The sequence below is a fragment of the Andrena cerasifolii genome, chromosome 2, assembly GCF_050908995.1.
Source record: "Andrena cerasifolii isolate SP2316 chromosome 2, iyAndCera1_principal, whole genome shotgun sequence".
NCBI lineage: Eukaryota > Metazoa > Arthropoda > Insecta > Hymenoptera > Andrenidae > Andrena > Andrena cerasifolii.
Genome location: NC_135119.1, coordinates 8,010,816 through 8,037,411, shown reverse-complemented (window position 1 = coordinate 8,037,411; position 26,596 = coordinate 8,010,816). Strand labels below are relative to the sequence as shown.

The following is a 26,596-nucleotide window of genomic DNA, read 5'->3' as shown; positions in this document are numbered from 1 at the left end:
TATGGTCCGTCATATCTGCGCGCGCTGCCCTTTGACGCGCGCGGGAAGACTCGGCCCTCTAATACACGGGGGTTGTTCACTGGAGCAGTGTAAGCGGCTGGAATTTCGGCGGCGAACGCGCGTTGGCGGAGCTCCAACAGGTACCACGGGTGTCTGTTTACTAATCTCAGCGTGATATTTTCATAACCTCGTGGAATATTTGTGGAGGTCATCGAGTGGATCGGCGTTTCTGGAATTGCGATTGTAATTGGCAGGGAAGATGGGAAAGGGAAAAGAGCAGAATGCTTTTTAAAGGGGAGACTCAAGTAATTATAAAAAATCGTTTTTTTTTTGTTGCATACATCAGTGCTGTTACATATCACGAATATACTCCAGAAGTTTCAGAATTAAATTCAACATATTACAGGTCATATAGCAAGTATGTATGCACGCGCAATGCGTCCCTTCGCTTAGTCTTCTGCGCATAATAGATTTCGAAGGTAAGTCGAGTAATGGCAACTCACCCCCATCAGTCAGCGAAATTCCAGGGTGCATTTGCATTCGTGGCCACCCATTATTATAACTCGCTGCCCGAGCATTATTATAATTCGCTGCCCGAGCATTATTATAACGCGCTGCCCGTTAATTAGCTCAAAAAGAAATTTTAGGCAGGCAGCTTCGTTGTATATAAAGAATACAAATTTGAAAGGTACTTGTAACTTGTAGGTTACTTATTTACGAGAGTAACTGGGTAGGATTTTAAAACAGCATTTTGCTGAATCCCGCCCATTGCGCCACAAAAAAAGGAAGAAAAAAACAAATATGTACTAATCTAACGCAATTTGTTGGTGTAATAAAGACGTATTATTATCATTATAATAACAGACTGCAATAAATCGAGTAGAAGGTGTTTTACGAAGAAACAGAAGGTCAATTATACGGGCCTGGAATCGCAGATTAGCGTCAGAGAGTGCTAATTACCGAAAAGATCAGCTTTCCTGAACCGAAAACTTTAAACGTGTTTCTCTCGAAACCACGTTTTTCAAATTAGCGCGCAGCATAACTCAACAAATATTTGATCAATCGTGCTGTTCCAGTACACACATAAACATAATAATTGAATTCCCTACTGGGCTTAGCTACTTGATTTATGATGTTAATTATTAAAACTATGTTTACTGCATATTTAAGACGAAAATTTTTGTGTTTCAAGTAATCCTTAGGGTACTTTCCATCAACGACAGGACTACCCGTTTTTTTTGTTCAACGCTTTCAGTCAGTACTCTGTATCTGCCATGTTTTCCTTTACCGTGGCACGAAAACTCAGAACAATAATTCAGGATACTATCAAACAGCCTCCCAAATCTCAAATTAATTAGTCGATAATTTTTTGTACAAAAAATTCACAAAGACTCGCCTATTTTTCGGCCCCAGGAGGTCGAATTCCCCCTTTAGAGAAGATATTTTCTTCTTAAGTCTAGCGAGGTAGACTGTAGATCATATACCAAGTTTCCCATGAGAAAGAACGTACTCCTCAACGAGATCATCATGAAATTACGTGCCCTGCCACGGCCAGCTCGTCTGCTTAGCGTAAGAATTGATAGAAACGAGTACCGCATAATTTGACAGTGAAAACGACCGTAATGGATCAGGGAAGCAACATCGTGGCACAGGGAAATTAGGATGAATACTTTCCACGGTGGTTGCTTCTAGTTGCTAGCAGTTACCTTATGATAGTGTAGAAGGCGACATGATACACGAGAAGGGACAAGTGCTTTCGTTTCGAAGTCAGCTACTCGGCCCTCCCTTCATCCGTGCAGCGATAAACCTTCTTGGGAATTAAAGTAAAATACGAAATATCACGGAGCACGGGGAGCGCAGGCGGTGGCGCGCCGCGCCGCGCCGCGGATGTATCCATTACCGTCGAGCCATGCGTTTTCTTGAGGAAATTCGTTTCTCCGGTTTCCACCTGCAAACCGGAATTCATGGCCGTCCGGCTGCAGAAAAGGGGGAAAAAACGACGAAACGCGAAGGCAAGGGGAGGATACGGGGTGGATACCGGGTGGCTGAGGTGGGCCTGGTGGAAACGACTCACGCAGAGCCTCTTTTAGTGGCTCGTAATTCAACGAAAGCTTTTCTCGAATTCCCGCCGGCCTGGACTCCGCGCGGAGATACAAATTTTCCACGCACATTTCTATGGAAACGACCACTGTGGTGGTAGTCACCGAGAGAATGGTAAAAGGGCGAGGTAGGTGGAGCGACAACCCCGCGACTGGTCAATATGCTTCGAAAGGGCAGCCCGGAAAATTTGATTCGACGCAGGCCGATGTATGGGTCGTGGAAAACGAAGCATCTTCTTCTGCTGGACTTACTTAGTTTATTGGACTCCCCATTTTCGAATGAAATCGAAATTTATATACAGGGTAGCTCGTTTTGGGGTATGAACGGGCGTGTCTGATAAAGGAAGCTGGAATTGAGAAAGTCGAAGTGATATGGGCTGCACTATATAATATAGGGGTTGAAGAAAATCGAGGGAATCCTTGGAATTTCATTGAGGAAAATTTCTTTTCCAAGGGGATGTTATTTGGTAGCTTTTCGAGCTACCGACCAGTGGTTTGTCAAGTTTAATTCCACGTGGAATTAAACATTCCCTCGTCAACAAACTTATGCGTACTGCTGCGTGGACAGATTCCGTGCTACGCGAAGTGCAGTCCGGTGCAAGCAACGACCGTTACATACCTAAGTAGTACTGGAGTAAACTGCTAGTTTCAAAGTTTCCATTCGAACAAGTGGCAACACCCTTCGAGAATTCGCATCCCCTGACGTTCTCAGCAATGTCTTAGCCGAGTATCAATGACCACCTTGTTGACAATGTACGCTCGTGACAAATAATGCTGCACGCACCTGCTGGAATCCCAAAGCGGTTGACTCGATTGAAAGATCGTTCAAGGGGAAATAACATTGCTCAGCCCGTTAAACCTCTAAAATATTACCTTCGGTAAGATCGATTGATTTCTCTTCCCAACGGAAGTGTTATTTATTTAATGAACATTTAAATCACGCGCCCATTCATGCTGTGTATTTTTAGGAAAATCATGAAATGTCGTTAGGAAGATACGAAACTTTATAATAAGAAGCTGGAGACCGCTTCTATCTTCAGGGCTAAGAAAGTAAATTGAAATAGCCCGCAGTATCCGGAATGGAAAATAAGTGTATACATAACCGAGAGCCGTGAATAAATTTTAATGCATCTGAATACGTCGTATACTTTCCTGGAGACTCGCTTTTCTTCTTTTACTTCGGACTTCTTCGGCTGGCGCGAGGAAAGTTGGACGACAATTACGCCGAGTTTACCGTGGAACGTCGATTGAAGTTTCGTGTCTGTTTTCTCGATAATCGTTGGAGCGTGGCTATCGTTAAGTATGGATCGAGGGGAGATGGCTGGCGGTGCGTAGAATATCCTGTATCTTAAATCCGCATGCGGAATAGAATCCCTTCCCGTCGGGCGTATAAAAACATTACAGATGTTAAAGAAACGATAGAGAAACGCTAGCGAGTGGCTATCGCGAGAACCGTTGGGTGGAAGCAAAAGAAGGAAGGAAAAGCTTGTTTTCTCGCGGGGAAACTTCCGCAACTTTATGTTTATGAAAACTAAGTAGTTTCAAAGGGAAAAGGAGCGGCGGCTACTTGATATTAACGCGGGACCTTCGGACTTTCTCGCATCAACATTGTGAGAAACTTTCGCAATCAATAGGCCCGTGGTGTTCAGAATTTTAAAGCGACGCGGGCCGATGATGGAATAAATTTACAACGAGTTCGTAACGGCGTTGGTTTACATGAAACGAAACAAAAGTCGCGCAGGGTATCCCTGCGCGATAGAACGAACTCGACTGGATCCTTTTCGCAGGCTCCAGCGAGTCGCTTAGGGGTCATGCTCAGTCAGGAGGCCGAAAAAAGGGTGGTCTTTGGAAATTTTTTACTCAAAAGCTATAACACATTTCTCAAAAATTCTTTTTTCCTTTTAAGGATTGCATCTAGTACCGTGCATCGTAATTTTTTTATTTAAAAATATTTAACAATAACTAAGTTATGGTCCATCACTCGAAGGTTCTCTAAAAATAAAGGCTTCTGCGGTGAACACTGCTGCTCGAAAGTCGATCATCTGAAATAAAAAATTCAAAAGAATTTACTTATTATATTATATTATCTAGTACTTGAACGAAGGATTTTTCGAAATATTGATTTGGGAAAAAATGGCTGATGTTCAAAGTAAAAGTTTCAATTTTTATCATAAATCGTGCCTGATTTTCGTCAATTAAAAGAAAACTAAGCATCGGATAAAAAAATCCTTCGTTCAAATACTATAAAACATAATAAGTAAATTCTTTTGAATTTTTTATTACATATGATCGACTTTCGAGCAGCAGTGGTCACCGCAGAAGACTTTTTTTTTAGAGAACCTTCGAGTGATGGACAATAACTTAGTTATTACTAAATATTTTTAAATAAAAAAATTACGATGCACGGTACTAGATGCAATCCTTGAAAGGAAAAAAGATTTTTTCAGAAATGTGTTATAGCTTTTGAGTAAAAAAATTCCAAAGACCACCCTTTTTTCGGCCTCCTGACTGAGCATGACCCCTTAATTATTAATTACACCCTGCGCCACTTGTTTAGCCGCTTGCCGAAGGCATCGCGTTGCATAAGCGTCGAAATGGCTAGGGGATGTTTAAACCGAAATTGGAGGCGCAATTCGAGTCTCGTCGCCTAGCGTATCAAAACTGCAGGTATGTTTCAACTGCGAAAGCTTTCAGAGCTAGGCGGACCGCCTAGACTGCGAAAAGCAGCGAGGAAAGGAACGTCGACGAGATGGTGGAGCGTTGAAAATATGGGTGAATGCGATGAATGTTCCCCCTCGCAGCTTTCTTCGTGGTGGTTGCCTTCGCGGTATGTACATTTATTCATGCAGTTGATGTTCGTTGGAAGTTGGCACGCGAGTAGAGAAACCCTGAGGAGCGCTGCATTCGCGGAAAATCATCAACACTGTTATTTTAGTATGACGTAAACATCACAAAAGGGACAAGTGAGATGAGCCAATGTACAGTGACCTTCAAATCGGTCAAGGTTGCAGGAGAGTAAAGCTTCTTTGAAGAGGCGGGAGGGGCAAAATTTAATGTATGTCTTGCAAACACCTTTGTCCTCGTCTGTTTAACTGACATCTCCTCCTTTGCACCCTCGAGCGTTTAAATGGGGGCGTTTACAATGTTGCCGGTTTCTTTGTACCTCGCTGCTACCAAAAGCTGAATTCCATTTAGATTTGATTTGGACGGGAGGAGGTATGAGTTACTCAGAAAGGAAAGGAGAGGCGTATTGGCGGGACTTTAAACGTACCTACACTTTTAGCTCCTCTGAAGTGGTATGTTGGGCTGACAGTCGAAAAGAGTAATTCCACGGTTGAATAATTTACCATACAAAATGCTGCGATTGGATTGCATTTAAATAATTAAAACCTCGAGGTACTGGCTGAGATTGCGTCGAAGCTTGACGTATTGCTTGGCTCGGAGTAATCCCCGTGTAATAGACACCCCGCAGTGAAAGAAGTCTAGTCCTAAACAAGACTCTGTATCTGCTAGCCCTCAATAATTCAGTTTCTCTTCTTTGGTGTACATTCGTAACTCATACTATTTCCAATTACTTCGACATTCTACGTAGACTATTCAACTCCAGTTTCAAACCTCGAAAGTGTCATTGAACGTGTATTCGAAGAGCGTACAGTATTTTCAACCCATTCGCTTCCACATTTCCCTGAAACAGAGCTGATCCCGAAATAAAGCCGATGCAAGATGAACGTTCCTTTCCACCTAACGCGATACCGTTATCAGTGACAATTTCACCCAGTGATCTCCCAGATGGATCGCAATCTGTGCAATACAGCGTTTCACATGGTTGACAGACATCGCTGGGACATGGACTCTCCTCCCTGTCGAGCTTCCGTGCCCCCGGGAAACTGAACAGGACAATCTCCGCCTGGCAGGTAATACCCCCGTGATAACGAACCTTTGTGCCCCGCGTTACATACGTAGTTTTGAGCATTCAGCTCGGAAATTCGATCGAGCGCGACGACCCTTCATCTTCGCCCCTTCGCGCCACCCTTGGCCGCCCGAAACTCGATTTACATCGGCGCTCCGTCCACGCGCCTGTGAATTGTCCGCCGTGAGAGATTGTTGCAAACTGCATGCATCGTAAATGCGGACCCTGATTGTGCGCGGCCGGCTGTCCATCGTGGCCACGGTCAGCCCTTTGTCGAAAGTCGTTTGATTGGCCACCGAGATGAAACTCGAATCGACCTCGGTCTTCGCCCACCGACTGCTGCCAGATAATTACTGCGTGTATGCCTCCGCTTTTTTTTTCCAAAGCGACAGATCAAAGGGGCACAGGACTGTCTACGCAGTTTGCTTAGCAATTTTCGCAGTGTACGCTCTGCCGATGCTCGTGATAAAGGGTGGAATTGTGGAGATGCCGCAGTCGTGTTCGCTCTGGTGCATGTTGGAAGTTAGTTTCAATAACAGTGCTGCTCGCGATACAAGGGATGCTTTTGGAATTTTCGAATTTTCAGAGGTTGCTTTCGTGTAGGGTTACCAGATCCGAAAGTGAAAAAGAGGGACAATCTGAAATCTTTTAAATAGGGAGACTTTGTAAAATAAAACAAAATTTTTGAAAACATTAACGCTTAAATTATATTACAGTCATCTTGTAACTGCTGCATATTCAGGCTTTAAATAAAGTATATATATCTACTACCTATTTCAGGCCTGAATATGTAATAGCCACAAGATTACTTTAATGTAATGTAAACATTAATATTTTCTTATATAATAAAAGGTAATATTTGTTTATTTTGAAGCTTATTCTTTTGGCTAAGGGAGAAAATAAAAAATTACAAAAATTACATTTTTTTAGAAAATAAGGACACTTCAAGTTTGAAATCACTTTTCCCTGTATTTTTCGTCCTTTCATCGCCTTTGAAAATTATAAATTTTCAACTTTTTGTAATTTTTTTAGCCTCCCCCCTAGCCAAAAGAATAATCTTCAAAATAAAAAAGTTTCAGTCGAATCGGATAATAACTTTTGAAGATACAGGTCCCACCGTTTTGAGAACACTGTTTCGAGAAAAACGCATTTGAAGTTTTACGTGAGCGCCGGAGTGGACGGTTGTTGCCCTTGCATTTGCCGCGACTCAAATGCCTATAACTTCGGGAATTTTACGAATTTCAACAAATCCTTTTAAACACGTTTTCCTAAAAGGTTGAACATTCGAAAAATGAAATAAAAAAAAATCGACGTTTAGACCAGAACCTCCCCTTAAGCGTGGCCCGGATATGTACATATACAAAGTAAATGAAGCTTTACATTCAAGGGAGTAATGAAAATGAGGTGAAATTTTTGCACACGTTTACGAAGCATGAATATTTATAACAATCGTTACCAGAGAAGATTCGGTGGAAAGGAGAACGTGAATTTTTCTGTTCGACAAGGGTGGCGTACCCGCGAAATGAAAACAATGAATTCAAGCTCGAGTTCGCGCTCGTTATCAACGCGCCGACAGGCATCGCTAATCGAAGACAAATCGATTTTGTCTTTTAATTCTGTTCCCCGCCGAAATCGATTCGAATTCAATTTCGTTCCTCGTACCAGTTAACGACTTGCCACACCATCTCCGCGCCGGCCCGTTGTTTTTACCGATAATTGTAACGAACGTGTGTCTCGTCAACGAGCTTGGCTGTCGTCGCCGTGCTAACAATTTCAACATAAATGCCTAGACACCCTCTACGTCCCTCCAGTTTTATATTCTGTCGCGGCACGTATGACTTCGACGCTTCCTAAATCGGCTAACCCGCTTTAACAGTGAACCCCGCCGCGGAATTTCTTCGAGGAATTTAATTAAAGGGCAACGCGGTCGCAAGAGCGAGCAGGAAAATCTGACGGGCCGTGTCTGTTGCCGAAACACCATACGTGGTTCTTTCGAGAGAATTAAACGCTATCGTTTCCCGATTTTCGATGCACCGGCGTTCGCGGTGCATACATTCCGCCACCCCCGAGCGGAGCGCGACAGAACCGAGATCTTTATTGCGTTTCGAAGTACCGGGACGGGCAAACAAAGCGGTAATCTGTCGTGCAGGTTGTTCCGCCGACGCGGCACGAAATTGCATTCCGTAGTAAACGGGCGAAAATGGCGAAGGCCTTGTGTTGCCGGCCGTTGATGCTGGCCCGAGCTCGGTGTTCCCAGTGTACAGTGCAAACATTCGTGTCCAGCTAGGCGAGCATCAGCGGCCTGGGTAGGAAAGAGAAAGCAACGCCGCCAGGATGCTAATATTTTCTGCAATATCTCGGGCGAAAAGGAGCTTTAAGCTTCCATGGTGGAAATATCGCGGTACGAGCGTGGCGAACCTTGGGCCAGTTAATAAACAACGGGAATTTTTTCCGGGGTGTTTCAACGGAACAGCTAAAATAAAATATTTACACGCAGCATCTTCTGGGGTTTCCGTAATTCTGCTATTTTTTTTCTTCGGTTTTTAATAAGCGTGGGCATTAAAGCGTTTAATCCTTCAGCGTGAAAACTCGTGGACCAATCCTTAACTGGTAATGAAAGTTTAATCTTTATTGCGCGCCAACAGAGTGGCTTGATGCTTTAAGAATTAACCGCGAACGTGTTGCGGAAAATCTGCATTCTTATTTTCCAGATACCATCGTGAGATGCTTGCTGGATCCGCGGTCGTAAATCCGCATACAGCTACTGCAACGTTCCCCCTGGAAACCGTATTACACGAATCTCGCAGAACTTTTGCCAGCATTGCTGATGTAATTTCAATTGTACGGGCTGATCCTTGCAGCTCTTCGGTCGATCGTCGACACTTGCACTTTATTATCGGGGGACATTAACGAGCGGGCCGATTGGATTACGCGTCTAAAGGCCGGGCCTGCCGCTGCATTTTACTTCGCCATTAACGATAAAAGAAAGCTTTACGGCTTTCGATCCGGGCCCGAGGAGCCTCCTCGAGCAGTAATTAAGATAGAATCTTTCGGCGGCTGATCGGTGGATTTTTTTCGTTAATCGACGAGCCCGGCTGCCTCGCCTTAAGTCGCGACATTAAAATTCACCGCGTCGAGAGTTCGCCGCATCTTTCTGTAAGCGATTAAGACGCGACGGGATTTAAATTGGAATTATTTAAATCGCGCACCGACGACAGGGAATTTAAATGCGACGGATCAAACACCTTTTGCGGTTCGCGATGCCACGTTGCAAATTATGCTCGCTGACAAAGCTGTCCTCGCCGCGACACTGATTCCTGTATCGAAAAATTTGTTCCGACCGCTCTCCAGTGAATCTAAATAATACCCACAACAGATACCCGTTCGAGAGCGCTGCGTTTACTGGCGCGAACAACGAAGCCAATGAAGCAAATGAACAAAAAAAAAAAAAAAAAAACTGGCAGTGGGCGACAACAAAATATCGAGCTGCGCGCCACCACGCTTTTCTCATTGTTCCATTCATTCGACCCCTTCGCCCGGCTTTCCGGTTCTGCTCGCCCCGTCGTGGCTCTTGACAGCGATATATTCGGCCGCGTTGTTTAGAAAACGATCGGACATTTCTCACGGATCGCTTCATTGCGTATCAAGAACAATACCGTGCGCCACAAGTCCAGGTATCTCTCCTTCTCCTCCGACCTTTCTTTTCCTCCCGGGCTTGTCAGTCGATTTCAATATCGAGTGTAATAAATTGCGGTCACGAGGGGGCCGAGCGTTACAAGACGTCGAAAATGCGCGAGCGATGGAGCGGAAGGTCGAAGGGGGCGATGCTCTTCCTTCAGATCGCCCTCGGTTTTTCTTGCCGCGCGTCAATGCTTCTGACGATGACAAATTTACAGGTGTTGCGCGAGGATCGATCGGCCCCTGACGCGAGACGATATTTACCAACGCCGATGAAATTCACCCTGACGAACGACAAACGACTTTGGACATTAGCCGTTGCCGTGGCGTAAAAATAATAATATATCGGTCGCCTCGGAGCTAGTGTCCCTTTGGATAGACGCTGGATGGCTGCGAGTCGCGGGGGAGTACGTCCTCGTTTGCCATTTTAAAGCACAGTAAGGGAAGGTAGCTTCGGAAACAACGCGGAGGGAATTATGATTTATACAGGACACGTGTAGGGCGGAATTATGGGAACAGCCGAAGACAAAAGGACGGGTCGTAAAGAGTAAAATAAGGAAGATGTCCCCTCGGCGTTAGTACACGCGGAAAGGGTTAACGAGCATGACGAGAGCTGCGCGGCTTGTACGTGCTGGCTCGAAAAGTTCGACGTCCTTGTAACGAGAGTTTTACGTTCCGTTTCATAACCACGCTTCTCCATAATCGTAAAGAAAGCCCAGCATCGGCCGGGTCCGAGGGCTTGCTTGGCTGATACCGAATGACGAGCTAACGATGACGCTGGATCTGCGTTTTATTGAGCCTGAAACGCGAACAGCCCACCCCCTTGCTGTTCTGCTGACCACGTCCCGACAGCCATAAATTCGCGTCCGCGCGAAGATGCTCGTAAATTCTTGTTTTCCCCGACGAAAATATTATTGGTGATTCGCGTGACGTTCACCTTCCACGATTCGGCTCTGTTTTATTATAATTAGCATTTAAACTCGTACCTCCGCGAAGCAAATAGCCCATCTGTCATCCCCGCGGCGACGCTCCCTATCGTATTTCACTGCTCGAAATCGCAACCGTAAGTGGACGTTACTTCGCAAGCTGTATAGGAATCTTTTCGCGGGGAGGAATTCTCGAAAGTTGCAACAGCGGCGCCAACATTGCCGTTCAATTTTTGTTCGCTATTGTTCGAAACGCCACGCGCCTCTGGGCGCTGCGCTCAATTCAGCCGATGTTTAATATTCTCCGTTGTAATTTTTATTGAATAACTCCCGCAGCGAGAATTTTCTCGCGGGCAATTTCTACCCACGGCGGTTGCACCGTTTTCGATAAATCATGCATTCTTTCTTTCATAGGTGAAATGTTCACCAGCGTGCAACCTCCGTGCTCGATATTCAAATGTTTTTTTTTTCCGCCAGCATGGTTGCGCGTTGGAAAACAAACGTTTTCAATGTTATTCAACAGGCCACTATGAATTAAACATCTCCCGTCGAAGCAGTTATTTTTTTTTTATAGCCCGTGAAACCTGATAAACAACCAGACGAGTTTACAAGTGGCGTAGCGTGTTTACCCGTAGGTGTGAATGGCGCAGAATCGGTGATAATTACGGCGATTTCGTTAACGAACGATGCGCGGGATGATGGTCGCGCGGTTGGCCAGAAAAGTAGGATTAACTAGGGACCTGTAAACCAAACTGCACCGGCGAACCGTACTTCCGCTATGCCAGTTGCACCGAGTGCATCCAAACAGCGCGCGTCGGTGGCCGTTTCGCTTTAATCGAAAAGCTCTCGGGGAGATCACACATCCAGCCGCTGCGCGCTGCAAGGTAACCCATTCGAAATTATTCGCCGTGTGTACCTCGATTCCGACGAATAGGTACATGTGTCGTTGCTCCTGTTGTTACTACCGCCGCCGTTTTCTTTTTTTTTTCCTCCCCCGACCAGCACGAAATTCTCTCCCTTTGTTCTTTTCGCGCGACGGCGTGCCACGTCCGGCTCACCGAATGCGTCGTAAAGCTGCGCGAGATAGGGCTTTCGCGCAATGCTTCGCGGCGCTCTGAAATCGAAAATGTAAAAGGAACGCGAACAAAGAAGGTCGAATAAAAACCGCCGCGCATTCGGTAGCGGGCGTAAAAGCGGAGGAGTAAAACGGAAAGATGTTTCGACGATAAAATTCTATGGATACTGAGGTAACGAAGTGAAAGAAACGCGTTTTGTTTACGGCGCGAAGTGCCTCTTTCCCTTCTTCGGCGGAAAGTGAAAGAATGAAATCGAGCCGGGGAATCTCCGCTTTGCCGGCGATGCTCTACTACGGGGGCCGAGCGATGGAGGAGCGCGGGGTGTAGTTCGCAATGTCGATAAAAATATTTATTCGCAGGAGATAAATAAGCCCGTGAAACGTATTAACTAGTGTTCCTGATTTCTCGATATTTTTTGTTTCTTGAGAAATCAGAAATGAGATCATATTTCTTGAGAATTCTCGAGGATTCTCGAGAAATTGAAAAAAATATTGCAGAAATTATATTTTTGGAATAATGTTGATAATATTTATCAAAAACACAAGAAAACTTTAACTAAATGATTATTTCTGTCTAGTTTATACAAAACTTGTGTCAATGAAAAAATAGGTATTAAATATAATTGGTAAATTTATTTATTTAATACAAAATTTGTACAAAGCGAAACATTACTTTTTGGTCTTAAATTTTATTTATAAATAGCACACTGCGTCTAATGTAGCGTCAACGAATCTATTTTTTTTGTAGCAAAATCTGTTATTGTTATATTTTGACGTTTTAGAAATATCTACATTGGCTGTTAAATGAAAAAATGCGTCATTTGACCCTTTTGGAAGAAATTCTGGATCATGCAAAAATTTTATACGGGGTGCAATAGTCTTATCTCCTCTTTTCCATATTTCTTCTTTAATAGCCACAAGAAACTCATTAGGTACTTCATTCAGTATACAATTTTTCTAAATTTTAAAATAAGAATTTAAGAGCACCTTGAGCAGTTAATAATATCGAATCTTCTGTACTGTGATTTTCTATTGGAATTCATAAAGGTTCTAATGTTATTAATAAGATGTATTATAAATTGTAGATGTGTTTATACGTTCGCGATAAACTAGTAATACATTCATTTACGAAAATAAATGAGATTTATTATATTTTTCCTAGACTTAAGTTTCTCGAGAAATTATAGTATTTCTCGAGAAATAAGAAATAAGCAATTATAAAATTTCTCGAGAAGGGACACTAGTATTAACGGCAATGGGTTTGACGCTCTGTTCGGGGGATTCTTTTTTTTTAACGGAGCACTATATATAATAGCGGAACACGTTCCCGCGGGGGGTGTCCGACGAATTCATCACAGCGAGGTCGAGAACGACGGTAGCCCATTTTCGTGGAGTCAGCGATGGATTATTTCTACCGCCGCCCGATCGGAAATGGGCATAGGTATAATTCATTGGCTCGAGCATAATTCTGCCCCGACGTTCGGCTGTTCCCCGAATGACTTTTTTATCGCGGAGAATTGCGAACCAGGGAGACCGCCGTCCCCCGTGGAAAGTCCCCTTCGATTGTTTTCGGATCAAGCTTCCACGAAGGAATAAACGTCGTGGAATGAAAATACTCTTTTACGCTCTTTTTCCGCGAGACATTTCTATTCGTCTGACGTGCCCTGATTCGGCGAAAAGAGCGTTTCATCGGGGTCGTCTCAGATCTCCTAATAATCCTATTTCGCCGATTTATTTCCATATTTCCTCCCGATTACAAACGCGATGACCTGTTTGAATCTAGAAGAGGATACCTGTTATAAATAACCGAATATAAGGGTCACCGCGAGCAATCAAGAGGACTAAAGTCGACGGCCTCCAGCTCGAAACAAAATTCAGGACCTTGCAGCAAGAGGGGCGCAACTCTATCTTTACCAGCTTCGAGTAAATTAGAAAAAACTGTTTATAAAATGATTGCTTTGACTTAAGATTAAAAAGAGAGCGCTAATTGAAAAATAGAAGAGTTGATAAGTTTTCATTTCTATTTTCGGCGAATTTCTCAAATCTGAAGCGGCCCAAAACAAAAGTATTGCCCAAAATAGGCTGAAAATTTGCAATAAATCGTTCCAAACGATGTAGAATTTCTTTCAGTGTATCACACGTCATAACCCAAAGACTGTGAAAAATGGAGGTGCACCCCTCTCGCTGCAAGCTCCTCAAAATTTCAGTTCGCTTGACTCTCAACAGTGCATTATTTTTTCAGGGAATATTCGAATACAGCCGCGCCATTCCTTACATTATAGATCAATAACGGCAATCACTCTGCCTTTTAATTATAATGTCAAAGCGGCTCCAAGGCGCTCGATAGCAGCACAGCTTCCTAGCGACGACGGCTGATATAATTAAGAAGCGAAAAGGGTAGGAAAGAGGTCGAAACGAGATGAGGTCGTTCATAATTCAGAGGGAGAGGGGTAGCAGTCTCGAAGAACAATCCAGTGTTTGCCCAGGTCTGCCACCTCTATTAATTATTGCCACGGGCGCGTGTTCATAATTAAGGGGCCGCATCGTCCGCCGTCCTTCTGGATACACCCAGGATCACGCGGGATCCTCGACGCGGACGGCCTGGAAACTTCGCGAAAGTCCTTGTAAAACTGGATTTACGAGATCCCGCGAATTCCTGAGTTCCCGCGGCCGCTTCGGCCCAGAGTTTCTTGCCCGCCGTCCGTGTAATCCCATCGACGTTACGAACCCCCGCGCCACCCGCGGCAAACAGAAATTCATTTTTTACAAGACCGAATTCCCCGGGAAGCTTCGCAGCAAGTAACTGCCGCGGGTACCGCAGTTGTAACTGTTTGCTTTTACACGGCAGCGCAAGTTCGGTCGTTTTAATCGCTTTACGACCCCGGCTGGATCGTTGTAAAATCTATGCAACACCCCTGGCTTGTTACGCCCGTTGCCGTCGATGCTATTTACTAAACGAACGTGTATAAGTTTCACGGCGAACGATACTGTCGATGCTCCCCTTGTCTCGGCGGTTCAAAGACTCCTTGCGCTTTGTTGAGACTGCCTGAAGGTGCTCGATGGTGTCGATAAAAATTCCGAAGCCGCAAGGGGACGTAGCTTTTAATATGTCGGGGATCGTACGGGAATATCTGAGCTTCCGTGGGATTCCGCGTGAGACTGGCTTTACGAGATAAGGCAGAATTCCTGGATGCTAAGAGACCGACGTACACGAACTGCTTATTTGTCGCGACTGGTGTCGGGCACATCCGCGGGATGAAACGGTCTCAGATCAAGTCGGCAACTTTGTCCCCCGCCTTCAAGGCTGGATGGTGTTTAAGGCTGAGAGGAAATTTATGCTCCGACATAAGCTCGATGCGCCACGGGAGCCCGAAATGTCTGTGAAATTGTTGCGTCGCTGGGTAAGTTACGAGGCTTACGGTGAAAATTGCGAATTGTCGCTGGAGATGCGACGGGAAATGAATAATTAATATCTAACGTGATAATAACGAACGTAGGTATGTGATAATATGGTCGTGAAAAATGTTAAAAACCTCGATCGACTGCCAGCTTTTGAAGATGAATTGGACTGTCTTGTTAAGTGAATTAACAGATTCTCGATTAAAAATAGGACACGAGGATCGTGGAAGTAAGGAATTTGTTTAAATTCGGAAGATCAGTGTGATGCCTTCGAAGTGATTGAATCTTTTGATGACTCTTTGGTCTCGTGAGTAGCGATAGAAACAACTCTGCATCGGTAGACTTAAATGCGCTGCCCCTTTGGTAGCTCGTACGTCGCCGATCTAATCCCCTTAGCCGTTAAATTGCGGTCTTAGAACTTAGTGGAGTGGCTCGTAAGTTTAGGTACCCTGGGAAACGCATATCCTCTATCATCCCTTAGTGAATTTCATCCCTCTCCCTGTGCTTCGTGCACTGTCCTCCAGGGCATACTCGTCATTCGTTATATTACCGATAAATCTCAGCGATTTTTCACAACGGAGAGTAACTTCCCACGTAATGTGATTTCTCCATTACGAAAACTTGCACCTGACACGGTTTAATTTACCGTCCAGTAACGCTCACTTATTTCCAGACTTGATCAATATTTAGGTAGTTTATTAATCATATCACGAGACTATTAACACTTCGTGGTCACACCTTCTTATAATCGCAAATTGGCCACATGGGGTTCAATGGCACCGCAGCGTCATTTTTTAGCTAACATTTTCGTATTTTTTTAATCTTTTAACTTTGGAGCGATAATTGTATATTCGCAATACTCGTACAATCGCGCTCTAATAGTCTTTTTCTAGAAATGTAAATTTTATTTGGATAGGATGGAATTATTTGTTGTTGCGAGGTGGTACGTAATAGTACATTGCGTGAGAAGGGAGAGAAGAAAGCAATTTCGACGAGCGTGAAGTTTGCTACCCTCGCTGCGCTCGGGCAGCATTTCACGCGAGCCAAAGTCGCATCTCTGCCTTGTCACGCACAATACTTTTTTCAACACCTGCATGAAAGGTGTGTTTTTGATAGCCTGCTGAGCGATTCGCAAAAAAATACACATGATCGATAACGATTAGTTGAACAAACGCATCTTCATACCACAGGGTAACGCCAAACTCCAGTTTACTTGGGAGCAAAGTAAAAACTTGCGAATACGCATGCGCATAGGGTAGATGTACCGTTTGTGGCCATTGCACTGTTTTTGGCCATGTGCATAATTATCTTATTTTTAAATTGCTCGCAGATCATTATTATGTGGAGAATTTCCCATGATAAATATTTTGTTTAGTATATCGCCAGAAATATAAGGTTACATTTATTGCTTAGCCGGAAGAATATTATATTTTTTAATAACTGGCCAAAACTGGTACAATACCTTAAAGTGGCCACAAACGGTGCATCAACCCTAAAGTCTTTTTCCCTTGGGAGAAAAGTAGAAAACGCGAATAAACAACACCCATTTTCATGCAGGTGTTGAAAAAAATAATATACGACTCCGTCTAAACACAATCACTGAATTTATTTTAACAATCGCGAAGATATAACCAGAGACTCGCGTGAGGTCATCGACCAGTGTACGCAGGAGCTGCTCGGTACCGACTGACTGCCTCTGCACAATCCGTACCCTTAACAAGGGGTAGAAGAAGTGAAGGAAAGAAATGGAAAAAGAGCAAGACAGAAAATTGAAGAAATGAAGGTAAAAGAGAAAGCTAAGCGAGAAGCGACACCGCTTCGGCTCGCGCGGGTCGGGTCGCCACATGTTCCTGACGAACACCAGGCCCCGGCGAAACCCTCGAGAAACGAACTGTAGAAGAATAGGCACGAAGTTGTAAATAGTAAGAGAATTTTGAAATGCGAAAGTTAGGAACGTAGAGAGAGAAAAGTACCGAAAAGAGAACGCGGTGGCAGAGACGTAGCTGCCACAGTTGAAAATATAGTTGTGGAAAAAAGCGATTTTTTTTGTTAAAATTCACCAAATTTTTAATTTTAATATCAAATCGGTGATAAGGGTACCGTACCTATAACAATATCATACATTCGCTAGCAGTAATAATATACGGTGTCTCATACGAATCTGCGCGCCTTTCAACGGAATCAATGAAACCAGAACGCGCGAGGGAACGCGCGAGGGAACGCGAGAGGGGACGCTTCATATACGACACCAGCTGAGGTTCGGCTTGTCCACACCTCATTTCTAGCTTGTCCACACCTTTTTTCTAGCTTGTCCACACCTTTTTTCTAGCATGTTCGCACTTTTTTTCGACGCTCGAAACTTGTTTACTTTATCGCGAACTCACGACCCCAGTATATCTCTTCTCCCGTCTCACTCGTCGGTCTTTCTCGCACGGTGCGTAACCCGGTAAGTATCCCGGGCTGTCACAGTCGGTGCAAGCGAAATAGCGAATCTCGGAATCAGCCAGGCGCTAAGGTAAACAAGTTTCGAGCGACGAGACAAGGACGCTGAGTAAAAACAACGTGGGAACAAAAAGATACGTGTGCCTCGCCTTGCTTTAGGGTCGTAAGGAGCGCGTCTCACTCCAAACACCTCTCACTCTGCTCCTATTGATGCCATTGACGAATGCACGGAAGCTAAGCGAAGCGCGGTCGATGGCTCTGGTCGGCGAGTTTCTTCCTGCTTCGGTTTAACTATCGAATGTATTTACAGCTTTCACCACATCTGTACAACTTCACTATATCTTCACCATCGAATGTGCATAGAGCATTGAACGAGGAAGCCTTGGAATAGGTGTATTTATTATCGATCGAAGTGTATGTATTCATATGTTCAATGTTAAGGAATCGACTGGCGTAAGAGGAGAAGGGTCACGAATGAAATGTAAAAAGGGAAGTCGTTAGGAAGTAAGTGCTTCCTTTTATTTCTTCGAACGCTGTCGCTCCGTATCTACTACCTCCGCTTGAAACCCTTATGCGTTCCATAAAGAAGAAGGGAGTCGTACCTTCGATAATGAAAAATGGAATCCACGGTATGCCCAGTTTTTTTATTAGGTACTCATAGAAATGTGCAGAATTCCCGTAACTTCGCATCCGGAGTTAAGATATGGTCCCCGAGCTGTTCGTTAGTCAGCGGTGTCGATGCACTCGCGGTGGAACCGATCGTGTATCGGGTCCAAGCGATTTTAATCGAAAGAAATTCAGCGGGAGCAATAAAATTCTGCGCGCTCGAGCTGCCAGTCACCGCGGGCACAGATGAAGCACAATGTAAATAAGGTCTTTGCAATTAAAGCGAAGCACTCTGCGGATAAAGTTGATCGCAAACGAGAAAAGTTCGAGGCGTTGTTGGTTTAGGTATCATCCCCGTGGCTGTCGAAAGTTACGAATGTACCAATTTGCTCCGCGTAGAAACTTCGCAATTAAGTTTAGGCGGGATGGGATCGCCTTTGTAAAGCCATCTGTGGAAAGTACAATGATTAAATACATATAGGGTGGAATCTAGGGCTGTTCGAGTGCTCGAATATTCGGGCGGCTTGAGATTCGGTTTTCGAGCCGAGCCGGGTACCCGTAAAATCTGGGTAGCTCGATTTTTTTCGGGCGGCTTGAAAAATCCGGGTAGTCTGAATCGTTTCGGGCCGCTCGGAAGAAGCGGATAGCCCGAATTGTTTCGGGCCAAACACCCGCTTCCAAGTGGGTATTAATTAATTTATAATCATCGAGTTTACTTATCAAAAGAATTTCTAACTACTTTTAAACTTCTCAGGCTTGTGCGAACTTCGCACTAATGTTTTCCTCGTATCTAGTGTGCGTATATAAATTTTTGGAGGGTGTTTTTTGTGCAATATATAGTGCTTATGTATCCGGTTCTTCCAGGCGACCCGAAACGTTACGGACTACCCGGATTTTTCGGGCCGCCCGAATTTTACGGGTACCGTAAACTGGGGTGACTTTGCCCGCCGGGGTGACTTTGCTCCCTTTTTTTACTGTGACTGAAAAATTACCATATGATTGAATTCGCTATTGTTTTTTTCGCTTGACCTTGGAGAAGTTATTGCTATCGATTACAAAGCACCATATGCTCTAATTACTTCACAATAAAATAAAATAAAGTTTTTCCGAAAAGTAGGCAATGTCACCCCGGCGCGGGCAAAGTCACCCCAGTTTACGGTACCCGGGTCGGCCCGGTCGGCTTTATTCGGGTACCCGAACAGCTCTAATGGAATCTAGTTAACGTCGCCTAAGTTTCATGTTTACTGTAACCCAATGTTTTAACTTTGCAATTGATCCTGTCAGCTGAAAATTTTTTACTAAGTGTGATTTAAATCAATTTCGTCATCTTCGTCGTCTTACGTTTCAATTCTTTATGTAAAGCATGATATTGCGGGGGCATAAAAAGCTTGAACGTCCCTTTTACAAATCAGTGAAGGGGCTGTTATGAAAACGTAGACATAGGGTAGTAAAACGGAGAGCCGATGTTTCGTAGAATGTCCCTGCCTGCAACTTCTGCAAACAATAATACCGCGGCGGTCCTTTTCATTTTCCGCCTCGGCTCCGTCTACCAGCACTCTAGCCTTTTACTCGACTTTTACGCAGTGTTTAACTTCATTACACGATTAAATTTCCCGTTGTCGGCCTGTACAGCTACCAGCACCAGAATTTTCTCCCCTTTTCCTCTTGCCATGCCATCTTCAGCGTTTTTTTCTTGTTTGCGATATTTTTTATTCCATTACAAGAGAAGAGAACCGGAGGGTAAAACATTACACAATAGAAATACGAACCATGAATCCATCTTGATAATTTCATAAAAATAACATATACATTAGGATGAAACGAAATATAGGGGCAAAATACTTTTTTATTATTCATGACTTCTAACAGTGGGCAAAAGTTGCCTTTTATAAAGTTATTTAAGCTGTGAAGGTTCGATCTTGATCAACAAATCGTTTGAGGTGCCGCAAGCCAGTCAAAAGTCAAACAATCAGTAAATATGAATTTTTGAATGGCTTGCGGCACCTCAAAAAATTTGTTGATCAAGATCAAACTTTCACAGCTTAAATAACATTATAAAAGGCAACTTTTGCCCACTATTAGATGTCATGATTAATAATAAAATATTTTGCCTCTATATTTCGTTCCATCCTACGTCACATACCTCGGCGTTCTATGAACCTTGCGAATTTCTCGTTTTCAAGAATATGGGTCTGTTAACAATCACCATGTACTCTTATCGACCAGGGTTTTTCCACCCCTTTGTGACTCGATATCTCGCAAAAAAGCACGGACAGGTTTATACGCCGCGTGTTCCTTTCCAGAAACATGAAATTGATATCGGTATTATCCGACTGCGCCATCGAATTCGCTGGAGGCACAGCTTCCGTCTCGTAATGGGATTTTGATAGTAACTGGTCGGGAGGTATCAACCCTCATCATGGGAATAATTTCCTCGCCGTATCTGTATCGTGTTCGCTACACCCTGCGCGTTAGGATACGATACGTTATCGTCAGCTTACACCGTATGCGCTTCAACGACCCTCTGACCCTTCCTTCTTAATGCAAACTCATGGGACGGGGAAAGTAAAGTTTCACCGGCTACTGGATCGTAAAATTGACCCATCCATTTTCCACGTAGGATTTGCTTTACTTCGTTCGCCAGTGTGCAATAACACGAAAGAAATATACAAATTTTTGGCACGGTATAACTTGTATGTATTATTAACTAAAGATAGCAATGCTCGGTTTTGCAGAATGTTACACTAAGCAGTGTACTACTGTTACACACATACTGTTTACACACATTGTTCGACATCAAATTTCTTCGAAAAGGAAAACCGAAATAACTGGAAGAAACAATTAGCATTTGCGAGTTTTAAGAGCATTTAAGAGTGGTAATCAACAAGTATCGCAGTAGAATTTCTACGGAAGTGTTTCTGCCCTAAGGACACTTGTTAGATATGGTAATAGTAAAGTAACGCTAACGTTCATAAAGAAGGCCTCAAATGGCGCGCACGTTTGTTTCAATTCGTGTAATACGGGTGTTACACTATGATAATAAATAGGTAAAAAAATAGGTAATTCTATATGAATTTTTCTACAGAAACGGTTCCACAAATTAATTTAAGGTTTGGCAGGCTGTTTTATAGTATCTTGAGCTATTGTTCTGAATTTTTGTATGACAGTGAAAAAAAAAACATGGCAGATACAAAAAGAGCTTTGAAAAATAATCGGGTGGTCTTGGCGTTGACGAAAAGTACTGCAAGGTTTATCCGAAACACAAATAAGGAAAGAGATTCTTAATCTATATGAATGTGGCTATCGGTGGTAGTAGATTTATTAATAAATATAAAAAAATGTTAAAATGGCAGCCTTTTGAAGGAGGCGAAGCGTCCTGATTTGAGTCTGAAATAGGTTTTGCCGCAAAATCGGGAAAACTTCTTTAAATAAAAAAGAAACGTTAACAGATACGGTAATAAATCTACTACCACCGATAACCACATTCATATAGATTAAGAATCTATTTTCTTTTTTGTGTTTCGGATAAACCTTACAGTACTTTTCGCCAACGCCAGGGCCACCCGATTATTTTTCAACGCTCTTTTTGTATCTGCCATGTTTTTTTTCCCTGTCATACAAAAATTCAGAACAATAGCTCAAGATACAATAAAACAGCCTGCCAAACCTTAATCTAATTTATGGAACCGTTTCTGCAGAAAAAATTCACAAAGAATTACCTATGTTTCGGCCCAACAAGGCGCAAACCCCCCTTAAGTCCCTACCGAACATACGAAATATATGTCGTAGCGAATGTTGTGTTGGATCGCGGTGTAACGCGCGGGTGCAAAGCACATCGTGCTCCATGACGCCTATATTGCCGTCATAAATCTAACAAGGTGGTTGAACATTAACCGAGGGCCACCCCTATACTTCCGACACTGGTCGACCTCCGCGTCCGATAAAACGGTTGTCTATACAGTGCGTGATATTATTTACGTCGATTTAATGAACCGTAACAGAGTTACGACCTTCCAAGCGAAATCGCGGGTTTATCCGAAAGAAAAGAGTGCTCCTTATCACGAGCAGATTATTCTACTAATAAAGGGCAGCAGTTGTTAAAAACTTTATGTACGCGATTAAGACAGACGTGCTCGGAGAAGATCGACGCATCCCTTTGAATTTATTGTCGCGAAATTACAGTGAAAAATTTTTGATTCGAAATTTACGCGTCGACGACACCGCGCGCCACATTCTCCACGGTTTTTCATGGGCGCAATCACGCGAATGGTGACAGGCGAAATTTTGTGGTATAAATCTCGGGGTCACAGGGACAGGGACAGTAGAGTGGAAAATTGGATGACGATGTGGTCGGTTCGCAGGTGGACTCCGCGCCAGTTCTTTGTTCTGCCGCGCATAAAATACGTTTCGGAACATTTGGCATGAACATATCCCGAAATTCTGCTGTGCATTTCGCTGAAAAAAACATGTTGGTTAATAAAGCAAAAGGCGAATGTTATAACATCCTCGTGTGCTCGCAGCTTTATACTCATATTCTGTTCTCTGTTGCAGAGTCACGACAGCTGGCAAGGGCACGACGGCGACCAGGTGAGCATTCACAGCTTACGTTTCCTGACATTGCTTTGCTTTCGCCCTAAGCACGCAGCTTTATTCTCTCCTCCCTTCAGACGTTACACGCTTTAATTATACGCATAGAATTCTATCTCGCCACGGGTTCCTTCCCAACACTCTTCCGTTCTCCTCTCAATATCACGAACCTTAACAATTTCTGATAGCATCCATTAATTCGAAAACACGACGGAATTTGTAGCCTCGAGTGTGTTGCATGTCTTTGTTTCTCACCTGAGTTATTTGATAACAGTGGTCTTGAATGATAATACTGATAACCAAAACTGGCATGATTCACAATAGTATTCTCCCCACAAACCATTTATCGTACTTCGAAGAGCGAGGAGCGAATTAAGGCAATTCGGAACGCGAAAATGGATTTTCGTGGAAGGAGCCCGCTGCATATTACGGTATCGCGCAACGTTCCCAGCGGTGCTAGCGCGTGGTAACAGGAATGATCAAACGAGAGGAGCGCAGCGATAGCGAAAGAGAAAGAGTGCGCGCGGGGGTGTGCGAAAGCAATTTGCTCGACAGTGATGCATACGATTCGAGCCCTTACCATCTGGTTACCGCGGTTGCAGCGCGCTCTGTATCTCTTCGTTATTAAGGGCGGTGCGGTTTAATGACGCGATCGTTGCAACGAGAGGCGCATCAAGGTTGCAACGTTCCTCGTTAAGTACTAGCGATTAGTCGGCGCTGCACTACCGCCTGTGAAAATATTTAGCAGCCCGCGGAATTTCCCCAGTAATGCCTCTTACGCATTAATCGATGCACCCTCGTGGCACTGGAGTTTGCGGTGCGTTTAGGATCCCCATCTTTCTTGTAGCGCTGCGCATCGATGCCTTAGAGTAACTAACGTCTTCGTTATCAAGTTCGTTAAGACGGGGTGGTATTCAAACGAGGCCCGTGCCACTTAATTAATCTCTGCTCATCTACCTGTCAGTTATAATGAATGGGGCACTGAAGGATCATATTCTTTTGTCTACTTGTGTTAAAACTGTAGGTCGAAGGCAGAGTTTCTAAACCAGAGTAAGAAATATCGACAGCTCGGAGGACAAGTCGTTAAAGCGCGCAATTTGTTCCTCGCCATTGGCCATTCAGCGACGGAGGGACGCGAACCGTAAAAGTTCCCTGAACAGGCAAAAATACAAGAACATTTCCGCGAGACGGAGCATCGCTTGGTAATTCAGGGCGCTCGTGGAACGCTTTTTACGAGGAACGAAAGACGGTAGAGGCACTTAACAATGAAGGCTGGTTGAATGAGATTTAGTGTACCGTCTAATCGGGTTTACTCTCGCCTTAGGGCTCTGTCCCACGCTGATACGCCGATACAGGCTCAGACTACGGGAGCGGAAGAAGCCGCCCGTGGTGTGGGTAAAGGGTAAGGAGGAAGGAAACTGAAGAAAACTACGAGACCAAGTGGTTAGAGGACGCGCGCCGTGAATTTAAAAAGATTCGTTAAACCTTGATACCGCTATAGACTCCGCTATCCGTGGAACTCTTTGTTAAGAAGTTCGACCACTCTCCCATTTCCGTAATGCTTCCCCGAGATTTATCTCGGGCAAGAGGGTTTGCCAACCGTGTCGGAACATCCGTGGGAACAAGCGGACTAATCGCTCCGTCATTTCGATCCCGGATTGTCGAATCCTTTAGTCAGTTTAGTCGTAACGTTCAATTAATTTCAACGATTATTGTCGGCGACGTTTGATTTCGTTTAACACTGCTGAATGGAAATCAATTTTCCTCCGTCCTATTCGAGCGAACTGTTTTTTTACGCGAAGGAGTTAGAAGGAAATCCAATATAAGATTTATCTTCGAAGCGATGACGCTGTTCGAATTTCAATATTCCAAGATTTTCATAATGTCGGCGAGCGTCGCCGGGAATCGAGTTCCGGTCGATGGTTCTTGCCATAGACACGCGAACGAACCATGCCGTTTCTCAATAGCGTCTACCCTGGAGGGGGTCTGTTTCATCTTCCGTCTTCTTGTTTCGAATATCCACAATACGTCACCCACTACGCCACCCTTCAGAAGGTTTTGTCCCCTTTGTACCGATATAAGGCAGGTGACTCTTCCTCGTCCTTTGTTCACGGCGAAGAGTTTTGCCTCGAGATTCTTCCCCCTCGTGAAAACTCTCTTCGAGCAAATCCTTCAGTCAAGCATTTTTCCTTTCACAACTATTAGGGTAGACTTAACTCCTGCAAAATTCTCCAATATCTTCGCGACTGTCCTACGAACTGTTTTATTGTTTCGGAGAAAATGGGGCGGACTCGCTGCGTCGATATTTCCACCTGCCCGTTGCCCTTCTTTTACGAAGCTCTTTTGGGAAATCTCGCCACGCGGATCTCTAATCATTTCCTTGTCGGACGTAGAAAGGACTTCGTTGGAGGCTCCGTGCTGGTAAAATACTGACGCCGAACGAAATCTCGCTGATATTTGCGGACATGAGCTCTCGCGGGAATTGTCGAGCGCGCATGGAGATCGGGCTGCCACGGTGGGCTTCATCGAACTCGGATGAAATCGCCTTCATGAAGATGTACGCGGTACCACGTCGGCAAATCAGAGCACGTTGCCTGAGATGTGTAATATTTCCATAAAACGTGATGCTGCTTGTTTTGGGAAATCAGATAGGAATTTTCTCTGTGGCGAATTGTAAGAAACTCAAGCATTCAAATGTCATTTTGCATGTGCAGGGTTTCTTAGGAATAAGCGACTAACGTTTGCCAACTCACTGTAGGGTAGACCGGGGGCGATTGTAACACGTTAAATATCTCCAAACCTGTGGTAGATATTAACATAAATTTTGGATATATGATGAAGAATGACATTTCGAATACACAAGTATAGATACACAATAGACATGCATAGTGAAGAAAATAACTTTTCGTTACCTTAAAGTAACTTCTCCTTACTGATTTAAAATTGTAATATAAATACTCCCTTTGCAAGTACGCGTTTTCTCTATTTTTTAAATATTTAATCTGGCCATTTTTAAAGTAATACTGATCGTTACTTGTCACTTTTAAGTGTCTCGTTAATCAAAATTTATAATTTAAGTTCAAAAACCTGCTCGGTGGCGATTGTAACATCGGCAGTCGGGGTCGGTTGTTCCGGGATAGAACCGAATAGTGACAATACAGATTAATAATATTGTTTTGTTTGCATGGAGTCCTACAGCACAGCACAAGCAAACACAGAATTTTACTTTTTTCATATATTCTTACAATTAAAATCAATAAATATTTTAATTTTGTAAAGTCAAATTTGTGCTACTATCGACTCCGTGCAGTGTTAAAACCGACCCGGGGTCAGGGACGGTTGTAACACTTTCTCCGCTTCTCGTTTTTTATTAATAACCGGCATATTACTTGACATACAGCGAAATTCTTGTGGCTCAAATAATGCTAGATAAGTAAGTAACATTTTCGTTAAAAAAAACTGTTCCTGTAACTGTAATAGTTCTTGCGTAAGCGTATTCCAAAGTCAAAGTGTTACTACCGCCCCCGGTCTACCCTACTCAACTTGGGGATAAAGAAATGTCATACAGCTGCACGTCCGTTAACGCTTCTTTTTCGAGGTATCAACACCTTTCGCCTGCTGGAGAGTTTAGCGAAAACATTCTGGAACTTCACGAAGGTTTCCTCTTTCTTATAGTTCCGTGCACAGATTCACTCTGAAATTTGCATCACTAACTTTCCTACGTATTCGCGCGAAGCTCTACCGTAGACAAAAAATGGTTTCTAGTTTGGAAAGGAAGCGTTTCCAGACCTGTGCTAACGAAGTTGATAAAAATCTGTGCTCCACCTTCGCTTGCTTCGCTCCGTTTCACGCGATGGAGTCTTCTTTTCACGCT

The 26,596-nt window shown here is 43.9% G+C and overlaps 1 protein-coding gene across 13 annotated transcripts in view; it reads left to right on the top strand.

Annotated features, from left to right (window-relative positions):
• Positions 1–26,596, top strand: part of Dlg1 (MAGUK family member discs large 1) — a 279,659-nt gene that overhangs the window by 115,800 nt on the left and 137,263 nt on the right. For all 13 annotated transcript variants that reach the window (XM_076807305.1, XM_076807301.1, XM_076807309.1 and 10 more), the window contains one exon: positions 22,687–22,722. In XM_076807305.1, coding sequence (XP_076663420.1) covers positions 22,687–22,722 — 36 coding nt within the window. The remainder of the gene's footprint in view (positions 1–22,686; positions 22,723–26,596) is intronic.